At 43.0% G+C, this 14,793-nt stretch overlaps 1 protein-coding gene across 4 annotated transcripts in view; it reads right to left on the bottom strand.

Moving 5' to 3' along the window:
• Window positions 1-14,793, bottom strand: part of Pkd2 (polycystin 2, transient receptor potential cation channel) — a 51,838-nt gene that overhangs the window by 15,355 nt on the left and 21,690 nt on the right. For 2 of the 4 annotated variants that reach the window (XR_001784633.2, NM_008861.3), the window contains exons 3-8: window positions 13,289-13,422; window positions 11,424-11,674; window positions 10,091-10,315; window positions 7,212-7,440; window positions 3,651-3,818; window positions 1,051-1,232 (exon numbers count right to left, since the gene is read on the bottom strand). Coding sequence is in view for 2 of the 4 variants with exons in the window: in NM_008861.3 (NP_032887.3) it covers window positions 1,051-1,232; window positions 3,651-3,818; window positions 7,212-7,440; window positions 10,091-10,315; window positions 11,424-11,674; window positions 13,289-13,422 (1,189 nt within the window). In the remaining 2 variants the exon portion in view is untranslated. The remainder of the gene's footprint in view (window positions 1-1,050; window positions 1,233-3,650; window positions 3,819-7,211; window positions 7,441-10,090; window positions 10,316-11,423; window positions 11,675-13,288; window positions 13,423-14,793) is intronic. The other 2 variants (XR_003955591.1, XM_006534815.4) reach the window with 1 other exon arrangement.

The raw sequence follows: 14,793 nt of genomic DNA, 5'->3' as shown, positions 1-14,793 counted from the left end.
TCTAGAATGATAACACAGCTTCATATTATATATACCATTTCTGCTTAATAGTAAATCTTATTCCTAGATGATTTGTATAGCAAGAAGACATGATCTGGGTAAAAACTAGCAACTCAGAATCTTCGTAATAGTCACACTTGATCTGAAGTTAAAACATCTTTAAATAATAGCAATGATAACAAAAAGGTACATTGAAAGATGGCCAAAATAGTAGGGTTCATAGGGCCGGCATCCTCAGTCACTTAACATGAGGTCACAGTGGCTAAACGTTGGCAGTGACATCACTTCCTTTCCTGGCTTTCATCAATAAGCAGGAGCAACTGGGGCCCCCTGTCCACCAAGCTGCATTGACTTCCACTATCATGATCTTCTCTTTCCCCAGTCATCTGGTCACTTCTTTGTGAATGGCACAGAACTGTAATTCAGGGTATAGTAGCTTGGTTTTGGTTTTGGTATATTTGAGAACACTGGAGAAAAATTAAGATGTGTGAACTGATTTTAGTTTCTTCTACAATATTAGAAATATGTTTTGTCTCCTAGAAGTGGAAACCTAAGATGCAGGCAACAATATTCAACAGGAATGAAATGCAGGGAAATTGCTTCCTTTTGTCGGGGGTGAGGGGCAGGGGTAGGGAGGACAGAGTCTGGGGGGTAGAACCCAGGGCTAAGCATCTGCTCATGTGTACTTCCTCCCGCAACTGGACGTTTAAAACCCACCCGGGCTGGATGTGGCGAAGATCTTGATCTTTGGACTAGTGTTCTCCCCATGGCTGCCCCACTCTACTTCACTACTTAAATGCTGCTTCCCCAAAAGGACCAACATCTCAACACGGCTTGTTTTCTTTTGTAGGAAAATGTTTGTGGATGAAGTAATTGAATCTGCATTTTTAACATTTGTTCGTCAAACAGTAACAGGACTATCTTGCTGTAAAGAACACGATGGCATCTCAGATTAAACCTATTTTTAAGACGATTTTTAAAAAATTTACTACTGGGCAATTTCATACATGTGCAGAGAAATCTTTTCTTCCTCACTACACAGATACTTACATACATTCTTGGAAAGTGCTGAAGTCATCGACCTGGGTGCCGAAGACAAGGTATGCCAGCTGTGCGTATGCCAAGAAGATGATGGAGAACATTATGGTGAAGCCGAAGAGGTCTTTGGCACATCGAGACATGGTTGTGGAGAGCTGGCTCATGGTCCTATTAAAATTGATGAATTTGAAGAGCTGCAAGAGGGGGCAAGGACAGTCAATGAGTGGATGACACAATGTGGTCCACATAGACAATGGAATTCTTCTACCACAAGAGGGAATGAGATTGAATGACGGGGACTTTGAAAGCCAAGTGAAAGAAGCCAGATGCAAAGCCTTGAGCTTTGTATGACTCCATTTGTTTGAGGCACCCTGAAGAGTCAAATTCACCAGGACAAGAAGGGAATACAATGGAAAGTTGATGAGTCAGAATACAGCCTTTCCCGTTGGGATTACAAAAAATGTTTGGCAAGGCACAGCAGTGACAGATACTATACTGTGCCGGGTGCTTCGTGCTTCTGAAATGTGCATGTGAACCAGTGAAAGTGGATCTGTGTAACTCATCACAGTAAAGAAGAGTAAGAGAGAAATGATTTACTTATACTTCGTGCCTCTTTCAAGTCTAGGAATATCTACCTTGTCATTCCAAAAGTATTTGTTGAGTACATAGATCATGCTAGGTAGTTACTGTCCCCAGCGCTGGGAGTGCAATATGTAAAGTATTTGTTGAGTTCTAACCTAACACTAGGTACCCTCCTCAATAGTGAGCTAAGCAAAGCTTCTGCCTCCATTTTGCTCACATCTTGTATCACAGTTACAATATGGTAAACATAATTAAATGTGACTGATAAATAAGTAATAATGTCCCCCAAGAGGACTAAACTAAAATGGAATTGGGGAAGAACACTAGCAAAAAATAAAGTCAGAAAATAGTTTCTGTGCATCTTCATCATATACTGATGAAGGGGTCACTACAGGAAACTGCCTTGAATCTTCAGTGACTTTAATCCTGGTATTTTTGCCTCCAGACACCAGCCAGACTGGAAGCCAGCTGAGCCTGCCTGTGAAGCCCACTGAGCAGGTGGACAAGGATCTAAGTCCAGCAGCTAAGACTCTAGCTGACAGCTTAGGTGCCAGTATAATGTATGCAGACCAAGGTAGAAGGCTGTGTGCAGAGCACACGGGAGGATCAGGCATAGCTCCTGCCTGGAAGAAGCCAAAGGTCGTGTTTTGGGAGGCAAAGCAATAAATAAACAACAATACTTATGCTACACATTAAGAGAGAACTCTCTAGACTCTTACTCTTACTTAGTGGTCTTTTACAAACTGTTTAATTTCTATATTGTTATGATCAGTATTACTTACTAATGAAACCCCTATTTTTTAGGATTTATTAATTTATGTATATGAGTACCCTGTCACTGTCTTCAGATACACGAGAAGAGGGCATCAGATCCCATTACAGATGGTTGTGAGCCACCATGTGGTTGCTGGAAATTGAACTCAGGACCTCTGGAAGAGCAGTCAGTGCTCTTAACCGGTGAACCATCTCTCCAGCCTGGAACTCCTATATTTAATTTACTCATTCATTCTTTAGATCTGGGGCAGAACCCATTGTCTCACAGATACCAACCAGACAAGGCCTCTGTCACTAAGCGACTCCACTAACTCCAACTCCTACTTATTTTATGATAAAGTTTGGTGTTGGTGATGGACTCTCTTGAACAAGCAATAAATGACTGAGAATGTAAAGAGCATAATGTGGGTCCATGTTTTTGGGGGCCACACATAAGCCGCTGGGTAAGAGCCTTCTCTGAAAGCTGCTTTTGAGAGCTTGCTGTGATGGTCCTAATATGGTCGCCATTAGCAACACAGAGATAGAACATGACTTTTGGGGTGGAGGAAGTGAAGTTTTAGTTATGTTAAACCTCATTTAAATGTACACTGTACACAGAACCAGGAGCTGGCTATGTTTGCACAGCACAACCACTGAACCTGAGTTGCCAGCTGCATCACAAAGACTGAGCTTTTCTGTAGCTCCAGAATTCGGGATCACTGTCCTGAAACGCTCCGGGATCTATGCAGGGAATGAGTGGGAAAGAATCCACTCAGATGAGCTTCTGATGCTGCCATGGTGGGGCGGGGCTTCCTCTGGCCTCCCAGGAAGCAGTCCTTTTATTAAGTGCTTCCTGCTTTTCTCCCCCCCCCCCCCTGCGCACTCCCGCTCTCCCCCCCCCTCCCCTCTTTTGCAGCCCAATGTTTTTCTGAGTTCCTTTCCCTAACCCACATCTTGTTAAATGCTGACCTCTAGAGTAGCCTGGGGTCCCAGATCCATGGGACATGACACTTTACTATGTTTTAAACAAAATGCACAGGATCAGATCTGACAAGAATTTGGAAGGCAAGTTGTTCCATCCATAGTAACAGGGAGGTTCACAGAAGCTGCCATCTACATGACTGCAAACTATGCAGCAACCTCATCTGGCCATTTCAATCAGCCTAAAAAGGCAAATCTATGTCTTCCAATGATCTGTGTAAATCATCATCATCATCATCATCATCATCATCATCATCATCAATGCATCTATATATGAAGAATGTGACATAAGTTACCTTAATCCAGACCAAAAATACCATGACAGCACTTATATTGTTGAACTGTATTTGCCAGTATGCCACATGCTCAAAGTTGGGGAAAGAATTTTGATCTTCAAGAAACTGTAGCAGCCCCTCTGCATTTGACATTCGGTAAATGTTAATCACCATAGCTACTACAGATAACTGGAAGACAAAAAGAGTTATACTTATCACATCAGTTAAGAAATAGACACTCTACCTTAAAATGCCTATTTTTAATCTACTGATTAGAGGACTGACCATATTACTGAGCCAACATCAGCCATCAGCTCTAAATGTGCAAACGACCGGCAGCCAACATTTCCTTAGGAACAGAAATCAACCGAGTACACGTGCGCAGCTGTATACACAGACTACACAGAGGAGATTACACAAAACTAAGCTCACATTCAGACTGAAAGGCCTTCTGCCCAGCTGCTAATTACAGCTGAAGAGCCAGACCCTCTTGTTTTTTATGCAGGTATGCTTCCTGAACACCCTCCTGCTGAAGCTCAAATTCTCCTTTCTCTTTTGGAGGCTCTAAATTATCTTGTACTGAGACTCGGTTGAAAAGGGGTGAGTCAGTCAGCAAATCCAATGATAATCTTTTATCCAAATCCCAGATAATTGATTATTTAGTCAAGATGTTTTAAATAAAAAACAAACAAAAAACCCAAAACACCACCACCAAAAATCAGCATCACGTTGACTTTCCTTGTCTTCTTCCAAAACAGGGAATGAGAAGGAGGAGAGTTTTTGAGGATATGTGTGTTGTTAAATCACTCCGAATTTTTCTTTGTAATTCTCACTTCTATCTATAAAAGACCTTCATCCCCAAACCAGAACACAACCTTTAGGAGGGCAGACGGTTGGGCTGTCCTGTGTGTCCCCGTGTCTCTAAGGCCTTGAGCACAGCCAGGCGCCTGATAGGGTAGATTTGTTGCGTAAATGACTTATTTCCACCAGGGAAGCTAAGCCATAAACATTATTTAAATTTAGACTTTTTAAGTATTTCTTTCAGTAGTTCTAAAATTTAACTGGCTAGGACAAATGGCTAGCTGCTGACACAAGAAGGAGTCTTCAGTGTATTTGTTAGAGTAAAAAACAACTACAGGAAAACACAGGGAACAACTGCCAAGGGATTTTTCAGATGCTGGGCTCTAGGTGAACTTAAATTTCAGCTGGATAAAACAGAAGCCCTCTTTGCGCTCTCTCAGAGGTTTGCTGACATAGCGGAGGAGGTGCAGCAGGGATGGCCTTCCCTCTCTTTAGGCAGCAAATGCTTCAAAGGAGACATGGGATGATATTGACTGAGTCGTGGCAGCACTAAGATTAATCTAAAGTTACCAGCTGCAGAAAGTAAGTCTTCAAAGGGATGCTGGCAAACCCTTGTGGCTATGGGACCAGAAGACCACCCTCAACTCTATACCAGCAACCACTAGTCCAGGATCTTCAAAGTGGACAAAGTTCACGGTGTATGAGGAGAAAACCTAACTCTGTGTGTGTGTGTGTGTGTGTGTGTGTGTGTGTGTGTGTATCTGTATGTGTCTGAGTGGTTAGAAAGCATATTAATGTTTGAACGGACAATAAGCAAATGTGTCTGATATGAAATATAAACATGAACTACTGCATTATAATACTATATACAGTTTTCTTGATAGACTTTAAAAGTACTTGTATAACATGTAGTACACTTGTTTACAGTTTTATGTAGTAAGTAGAAATATACTCAAATGTTAAAAACTAGAATTCTACTAATTTGTATCTTTTTAATTCTATGCAGGTCACTATAGCTATACCCATTATACCTACACATGCACCACAAATGATGAATCCATTCAATAAATTAGGATACACAGTTAACTTATTCACTGATCAGCATTCAAGATTTAAAATGTTTAGTGCTGACGAGTTTTGGTAACATGGACATTATTTGGTGAAAGAACATCTGTAATTAATTGCCATTTAGTTGCCTTAGTACTAATTGTCTTTGTAACATTGCTTGGTATTAGTAATACTTTAGTACTGAGTGGTTTAAGTAGTTACCTTGACTTGTATGAAGTGTGTGATGTTACAAGAACACAGGAAGGGTGGGAGGCACCAGCATCTGGTGGGTTGCACACTGAACACATTCTGAGGAGACTTTTAGGTCAAGTGGGAGCCGTTTCTGAAGTGCAAATGTGCATGCCTCAGTTAGGCGAGGGCAGAGCCAATGAGAGTCAGCGTTGAGGATTTAACGAGCTCTCTTCTGTGAGAAGCACTTGGAGAGGTGTGACGCACACCCTGGGCTCTACTGTTGAAGCCATTTTACTACCATTGTTATCACTGCTGCTAGTACCAGTGCTGCCATGTGGTCTATGTTCTCATGGTTCCTCCCCACGTCTTAAGTACTTGTTCTTTTACACTTGAATAACATGTTCTGTAACACTTGATAAAGATTTGATATATGCTTCACAAATGCCAAGTAATTTTTGAATTTGGAACAAGGAAAAGAATACTAGCAGGAAGAAGCTGAGAGGAGACAGAGCTCATTGGTGAGTGCAGTTCTCTCAGGAGTCCAGAGAGCCTCCCAGAATTTGGAGACAGCAGGACACGTGGACATGCAAGGTGTGGGGCACCAGCTATGTGAAAGAGTGCTTAAACACACGACAATTAGGCACAGTGTCATGAACCTAAAGATGCAAGAAGACAGAAGAGCTACTGAAGAAGGAAAAGCTTATAAAATTCATTTTTACACTAGGACTCTGAAAAGAAGCAATGGATGTGACTTATGGATATGGTTTAAATTTTGTTCCCTCTGGACTGTGTGATATAGGAGTTCCAAACTATAGGAGGTTTCCTGTATTATACAAAAAATTTTAGGTTGTTTATTCCTGTCATAATTTGACACTTAAAATATAAAATAATTTTCACAGGCAGAAAAGTATTACTACAAAAAAGAAACTTTCACATTTCATCCTACAAATCTTTTTTGTTTGTTTGTTTGGGTTTTTTTTTAAAGATTTATTTATTTATTATATGTAAGTACACTGTAGCTGTCTTCAGACACACCAGAAGAAGAAGTCAGATCTCGTTAGGGATGGTTGTGAGCCACCATGTGGTTGCTGGGATTTGAACTCAGGACCTTTGGAAGAACAGTCAGGTGCTCTTACCTGCTGAGCCATCTCACCAGCCCCTCATCCTACAAATCTTATATGCCATACTAAACATAGAAATTTTGGTATTTTTGTTACTTAATTACTATCTTGTTACAAAAACAAAGATGAGAATAAAGTAAGTAAATAACAAGAATAAAGTACTTAAAGTAAATTAAATTACTTATTTGTGTGACTAAGTCAGAGCTCAATAAAAATATCATAAATATAAACAAGTAGGTTCATACAAAATGAAGGGAAAAAGTATAACACAAAAGTTAATATAAAAGAAAATTTTAGGTTTGCTACTGGAACTATCAAGATCTCCAACACTGAAATCGAAGACTACTAATTAGCAAGCTCTTAGAATACAGAAAGGAAATGAGGGAGAAAGCAGGGAAGTTGGCGTTTTTCTCCAACCTACCACGACAATCACAACATCCAGACAATTCCAGAAACTCCTGAAATAGCTCAGTCTGTGAATCCGAATTTCCAATATCTCTTCCACCACATAGTAAATGATAAAGAAACAAAAGATGATCTCACAGGCTGCCAGGAAGAAATCAAAGGCTGTGACATAGCGGATCAGTTTTACAGGCTGAAACTGCCAAGAGGGTACCACGCCACCCGTTGCTGGGAACTCCGCCAATAACCTACAATGCAAAGACAACAATTAGGTTAACATGCAAGACAGACTCAAGAAAGGAAGTCTGTCTGGTCAGTCCCTGCACTATGAGGTGAGAACCAGTATCTCGGGTTACCACAAGCTGGGGAATCCTGACCCTTGTTCCGTGTTCACAGAAGTGTGTGCTTAGGAGTCAGGATTCTAGGCCTCCGATCCTGCAGGACGCCTCCCACCCACTGTCCCTTCCTTTGACTCTCCTGGTCTTCAAACTGCTAAACTAAGTGTGTGTGTGTGTGTGTGTGTGTGTGTGTGTGTGTATGTGTGTGAGTGTTTGTGTATATGTGCTGTGTATGCTTGTGTGTTTCTGTGTGTGTGTGTTTGTGTGTATGTGTGTTGGTTTGTCTGTCTATATTTGTGTGTCTGTGTTCTGTGTATCTGTGTTGTGTGTGTGTGTCTCTGTCTCTGTGTGTATGTATGTGTGTGTTTGTATGTCTGTGTGTGTATTTAACAAATAGCTCATCAACAAACTAGTCTTTGTAGACCCTCCATTAAATGTAAGCCATTTTGCTAGACACGGGAAGAAACTAGAGATACAGTAAGCCACACTGAAGCACATAGGGTCTAGATGAAAGCAGGGCATGCATTTAGTAGCTAACCCTGCCCTCAGACCAGCTCATTCATTCAGTGACCAAGTGGCATCTAATTAGTTCTTCAGTGTGCTAGTTCCTCCTCTTCCCAAGGGGGTGTCTCAGACACTCCATACTCACCTACTGTCTGGAACAGGACTGTCTGTGATTTATATTCACACATTTAGCACTGGTTTTTACTGCATTCCTAACCTAACTGGGGACTTAACTGGGGACTTTTCTTGCCAAATTCCACTGTGCAGGTGTCACACTGAGAAAGTCCAGTGTTTCAATAATGAAAACAACCTTCCATATAACTAAAGTTGAGAGTCAGTAACCCTGTAGTTTCAAAAGCTGTCAGTTGTGTGTCTGGTATTGTGATGTTCTTCATTGTGGGACGGTGGTCAAACCCAGAACCCAAGCTTCTAAGTCACATACGGGATCCAGCAATGACTGAATCAAAGCCAGGACTCTGGAAGATGGGAATTCCTCTTCACCAATTTGCTATCTGTTGGCAAGCACCAGTGGCAGCCAGAACAATACTAAAAGCACTGGACCCGTTTTCAGCCTTCGTGAAACACGAGGTAAGCAAGTGGCCCCTGTGTGTCAGAGTATCTCTGACCCACTGAGGCTCTCCACTTGTTAACCACAACTGGGAGCTTAGAAAGAAGTGAAGCAATTGCCCTGACAGTGCCATCTTTGAATTCTAGGGAGAATATAGAAAAGCAAACAAACAAAACACTGGAGACATCCTGCAATTAAACATTTTCTAGACTGTCAGAGTTGCCTGTTGTACTGGCTGGTTTTGTGTGTCAGAGTTATCACAGAGAAAGGAGCCTCCCTTGAGGAAATGCCTCCATGAGATCCAGCTGTAAGGCATTTTCTCAATTAGTGATCAAGTTGGGGAGGGCCTATTGTGGGTGGTGCCATCCCTGGGTTGGTGGTCCTGGGTTCTATAAGAAAGCAAGCTGAGCAAGTCAGAGGAAGCAATCCAGTATGTAACATCGCTCCGTGGCCTCTGCATCAGCTCCTGCCTCCAAGTTCCTACCCTGGGTGAGTTCCTGTCCTGATTTCCTTTGGTGATGAACAGCAGAGTGGAAGTGTAAGCTGAATAAATCCTTTCCTCCCCAGCTTGCTTCTTGGCCATGATGTTTGTGCAGGAATATGGACCCTGACTAAGACACCTGCCTATTGGAATCCTCTTCTAATCACCATTGGGATCATTATGGAAAGCTTAATGGCAGTTACAATAAACTCTCACTAGTTTCTAATGAGACCCACTTGGTTTTAGTGTGAAAATTATCACAAAATACTAATGTGTCCTTACTGCCTGAGGGAATGTATGTGAGTGGTCTTGCTTGTTGCTGTTGTGGTATCTAGGGTGAACACTGACTAACTCTTACCTTGCTCAAGTCTTTTAAACTGTACTAACTGTTTAAAATACACACAGTTTATTTCTTTTGCTTTTCATTGTTGAATGCAGGCTTTTCGAGTGCTTTTGTTTAGATTTCCGACATAACCAAACAGACTGAAATAGTCAGTGATGCCCATATGTCCCAGAGCACAGTGCTGAATGCATGAGACAGGACAGCAGAATCTTTGCCCACAGTTTCCAACACTGGCCCTGGCAGCGACATCACAGTCTATGGGGCAAACCTGGTGCGACTTTTCCAAGTTCTACCCACAGAAGTGGAGACACTCAGGGTGAGAGCGCCAAGGTTTGATAGCCAGAGAACTTGGTGACAGAGGACTACCATTCGTCAACAAGACAATGATTAACAATAAACAAACTGTCACCTGACGGGTCTAGGAACCGGCCAAGCATGACCAGAGCTAAGGTTCTTTCCAAGTCCTAAGGTGACAGGCTCTTATATCCCTCCTCCAAATCTCTTCCTCCCCAGGCCTGCAGCTCCCACACTTCCCTGGTCTCAGCCTTGATTCTTGGTCCCTCCTTCAGTCACCTGCATGGGCTAGTTTTCCAAGCCCATCTCCAGAAATAGATGTGCAGATAACCACCCAGAGATAGCAGGGCGGAGAGCCCGTGATACACACCTGACCACACAGAACAGGTTAATGTTTGCGTTATACACCGAGAAGTCTATAAAAGCTGCCCGCGTGCCCCGGTCCAGCCAGAAGTTCCTCCTGAGGCCAGCAAGCTGGGCTGCTGTCTCCTCCCTGGTTCTGGACAGATCCAGGTAGTAACCCGCTCCACTGTACGACGCAATGATCCCCCAGTGACTGCTCCCATTCAGCTCCTTCTCACTTGTGTACATCCACCTAATGAAAAGTAAAAACAACAGGTAAAGGTTGTGAAAGGCTGGCCAGGACCAGGAAGATGACTGGTGCCTGCCAGGATAAAATGGTGTGCTTGGAAGAGTACGTCAAGTTGATTTTCTTAGTGAATCCTCACAGTCATGGGTCACAGTTTGGGAACAAGGGCCCTGAGGCTCAGTAAGTTTGATTTGTGCCCAGTGTGCTTGAGCTTGAGTCTGGAACCCACGCTAGAGCCTATGCTACCACCTACCCCACCCCACCGAGCCCTGTCTGGTGACTGATGCAATGTCTACATTCCACAAAAGCTGCAATGAAACTGTAAGCCAAGAGGGATTATCCACTCAGTTACTCACACGTCTCCCCTTGTTTCCTATGATAGGAGATGACACCTGACTTAGAAGTGTTTGGGAAGGGTAAATGAGATGTATTTATGAATAAGGTGTGCATGTGTGTCAGAGTTCACGTGTGCCACATGCATATGGGTACCACAGGGCCAAAGAGGGCATCCTGGCACTGGAGTTATAGGTGGTTGTGAGTCACATGATAGGGTTTTGGGACCCAAGCCAGTGTCTTCTGTGAGAACAGCAAGTGCTCTTAACCACTGAACCATCTCTTCAGCACCCCTAAATCTGAAATTTAAACAATTACACCCCAAACAAAAATATTTGTAAGAACTACTAAGACAATTTATAGGATAATCTTATTTGTCCTATAAAAATAATACTGAATAATAAAACTTCTAGAGGCTTTTTCTTGGGCTGTATGGTGAACAACTCAGTCATTTTGAAAACAGGCAACAGAAACAAAAAGGTAAATACGTTAGAGAAAACAAGGAACAAACATCAACTTGACCCAAGTCCGCTGGAGGCATCTTTTTGGTAAAGTTGTCTGAGAATGAATAAATGAAAAGTGAACTCCAGGCACTGGGCAAACGTCACACATACTCACCCACACATTCATCACAGATACACACACATACGTCACAGATACGCACCGGGCATATGTCACAGAGCCTACCATTCAGTTGTCTGAGAACAGATGAATGAAAAGTGAAACGCATGCGCTGGGCATACGTCACAGATAAGCACTGGCATACGTCACAGATACGCACGCAGTTCCATTCCGCGGTCCAAATGGAGCTCTGTCCTCACTGCTGACGGAGTAGACGTCATAGCACTCTTTAATTTCATCTCGCAGGTCCTGAGGGATGGAGCAGGATCCGTTTCTGACTCGGAGTTGGCGTAGACGCGGCACTCCTAGCAGCAGGTTCTCATAGAAGATAAAGCTTCGGTTGTCAGCTTGCGTGTGGTTGCTGGTCTGTGCCTTCCAGTACAGCCCATCCAGGAAGGAGCCTTCGGTGAACTGCAAGGAAAGATTTTGGATAGTTTCCAAACTCAGGCTGGCTGGCTTCTACCCGGATCATAAGAGCAAGCAGAAGTACTGAGGGAGTCTATGTTGTCAGAAAGACTTGGGTTTGTATCTTACTGTTATTTGCTGAGTTATTTGACTTGTGTAGGGTTCCTTAAGCTGGTTCCCACATTTGGAAAATTCATCCTTTGTGTGGTTAGCACCTGACACAGTATCAATATAATCTGATTTCTGTGCTGGGACTATCAACTGAGATGGGTGTGTTTTATAAAAATATATATTTTTAAAAAAAAATATATATATAAAATATAAAATATATATTATATAAAAATATAAAAATATATCTGATTTCTGTGCTGGGACTATCAACTGAGATGGGTGTGTTATATAAAAATATATATATATAAGGCCAATTAATTGCCTTTTGTACTGGATCTTTTTTCTACCTGTATTATTTTGCTACATGTAGAGTCAGTCCACCGGCCCCGCCCCTCCTCTCTGCATTTACTGACATGGAATGGTACATGTGAGATGCTTCATGTTTGTACAAAAGGCTCTTCTTCTAGGGAGAACAGATGTAACAACCTCTCCATGTATTACCAGGGTATCCACAGGGACCTGCCATACAGAGGTAGGGGAAGGTCAGGGTTGGACCACTGTGGGTTCTAATGACAAGCATCACATATCAAAAGATGCAGTGGCTCAGCATTTCCTGTCTGGAATCAAGGGCTCTGCCTTCGGGGTTTTAGTAAGAATGCTGTAGATTATTTCTCTGGGAGAAACAATAACTTCCTTTTTCATTTCCTCTCCAGCCTTCCTAGATTCTGAGCACCACATCATGGGATCAGCTCAGTAAGGTGTGATAGTTAGCTACTCTAGAGGATTTACGGTGCTTTATTCAAAGTAACTGAAATCGACCTGCCATTTTAGCACTGGCTTATCACGGTCTCAATGTTAGTCATTGCCCACAGTCTGCAAGTCAGAGCTTAGAATTGGAGAAGAGGCTGGGCTGAATTTTACAGTAGCAGACCTTTGAAATAATGTGTTCATGTCTTATTAGGTAGTTCGTGGAGCTGGGAAGGGGAGAAGGACATGCCACTGCCAACAAAGACACAAATCACAAAAAATAGAGCAGTGTATGACACCCAAACTTCTACTTGGGACTTGGATCATAGGGAAATTCTCAGTCATCATTTACAGACTTATGGATGATTGAGAGAACAGTAAGCTACCAAGAAGCAGCTACCATGTATCTATCTCTCTCTCTCTCTCTCTCTCTCTCTCTCTCTCTCTCTCTCTCTCTCATCTCCAGGTCTTTTCTAGCCATGTGACCACACACACCCTGAATCTCACCTGCATTGTTTACAAACAGGGGTCCACGGCATCAGTATGCACTAGATAAGATCATTATAGGAATTAAATAAAAGGTGTAAAACGTTCATCTCTGCGGAAAGCACTTTCAGCGTTCTCCATGAATACTGAAGGGGACAGGAACTCTAAATAACTTCACATAACTCACATCTCCTGAAGATACTTATGGGTTGAATTTACTATACCAAGTCAGTAATTCACAGAGACAAGGGTGTACTTCTAGTCATGGCTGAATACCTTCCAGAAGTCCTCCATGGAAGAAAGAGTTTTAAAGTTGGTTTTCTCTGTTTTCGACACTGGGGTGTCTATGAATAGCTGTGACAGTGTCCGAGTGTAGTAGTACACATTGGAGCTCATCATGCCGTAGGTCACTGGAAGACACAAAGTATCAAGTGAGCATCAAGAGGGGACGAGCTCACATAGCTACATAGCTCACAGCCTCCACGAAGGGACCCTTCCTGGTAGGCAGACATTGTAGGTAATGTCACATAAGGTCAGCTCTTTCCCTCCCTTCTCCCACCAATATTGTAGGTGATCTATCTCTGTTAATGTAAGAAATGTGTAGCAAGGTGGCTCAATGGAAAAGGTATATATCACTTATTACTCCTTGTGGGGAGCGGGTGTGGCGGCAGTCCCAAAGGCGCCAGGGACTGCAGCTAAGTCATATGACTTGCACCTGACTTCCTCATATAAGCCACAAACATCTTGAGTGCTGCACAGGTGTACCAGGATACAGGTGAATCCAATTTGGTGGAGATTTGCCCCTGCTGCCCTGATTAGCTGAAGCTGCGTGCCTGGTGAGGTGGCGTGGCCTGCGGTTCGTGGATGAGAGAGAGTATAAAAGGAGTGAGAGGCCCAGGGTTCGGGAGAGATATAAAAACAAGGGAGATATAAAAACAAGGGAGATATAAAAACAAGGCGATATATAAACAAGGGAGATATATAAACAAGGGAGATATAAACAAGGGAGATATAAACAAGGGAAATATAGAGAAAGAAGAAACAGGACTGAATAAACGTGTGCAGAAGGATCCTGTAGCAGCGTCGTTCTTCCTGGCCAGTTGAGAGAGCAGACGCAACAAGTGGTGCTGAAACCCGGGAAAAGAAACATCTTCAGGCAAGAGCGAAGACCCCCTGCTACAGGGAGGATTCAGAACTGCATAACGGGGAAGAAGCGGTTAATAAAGGTTCCCGTAAAACAGACTGTTGAGAAGGATCTGGCATGGATTCAGAACTCTTCAGCTGGGGAACGGTACTGATGAAGAGAAAGAAGAAAGATGAAGACTGAATAAACTGCTGTTAGAAGGACTGGTGGTCGCGTCGTTCTTGCTGGTCGAGAGCGGGCGTGACAATTGGTGGCCCGTACGGGGAACCGACTCCCCCACCGAGTTCAGAACTTTCAGCAGTCAGTGGTTGCCGGCAGGGTAAGTTCACGGTGAGTGAAACTTGCGACCCCAGGAGTTTGGGAAGGACCTCGGATAAAATAGAGGTGAGCATAAAGTTGCCAGGAAGTAGGCACAAAGTAACCCAGGAGTTTGGGAAGGACCTCGGATAAAATAGAGGCAAGCATAAAGTTGCCAGGAAGCAGGCACAAGGTAACGAAAGGTTCCCAGTTTGGGACACGTTAAGGTTCCCAGTTTGGGGACAAGTTAAGGAACTATGATAACCTCAGTGTAGTGATCAATAGATCCTCGCTGTGTAGTTATGCTTTTTTCTTCTATTGACCCTTTGTGGGTAGGTCT

The sequence above is a fragment of the Mus musculus genome, chromosome 5, assembly GCF_000001635.26.
Source record: "Mus musculus strain C57BL/6J chromosome 5, GRCm38.p6 C57BL/6J".
Lineage (NCBI taxonomy): Eukaryota > Metazoa > Chordata > Mammalia > Rodentia > Muridae > Mus > Mus musculus.
This window is presented reverse-complemented; position numbering and strand designations above follow the sequence as displayed.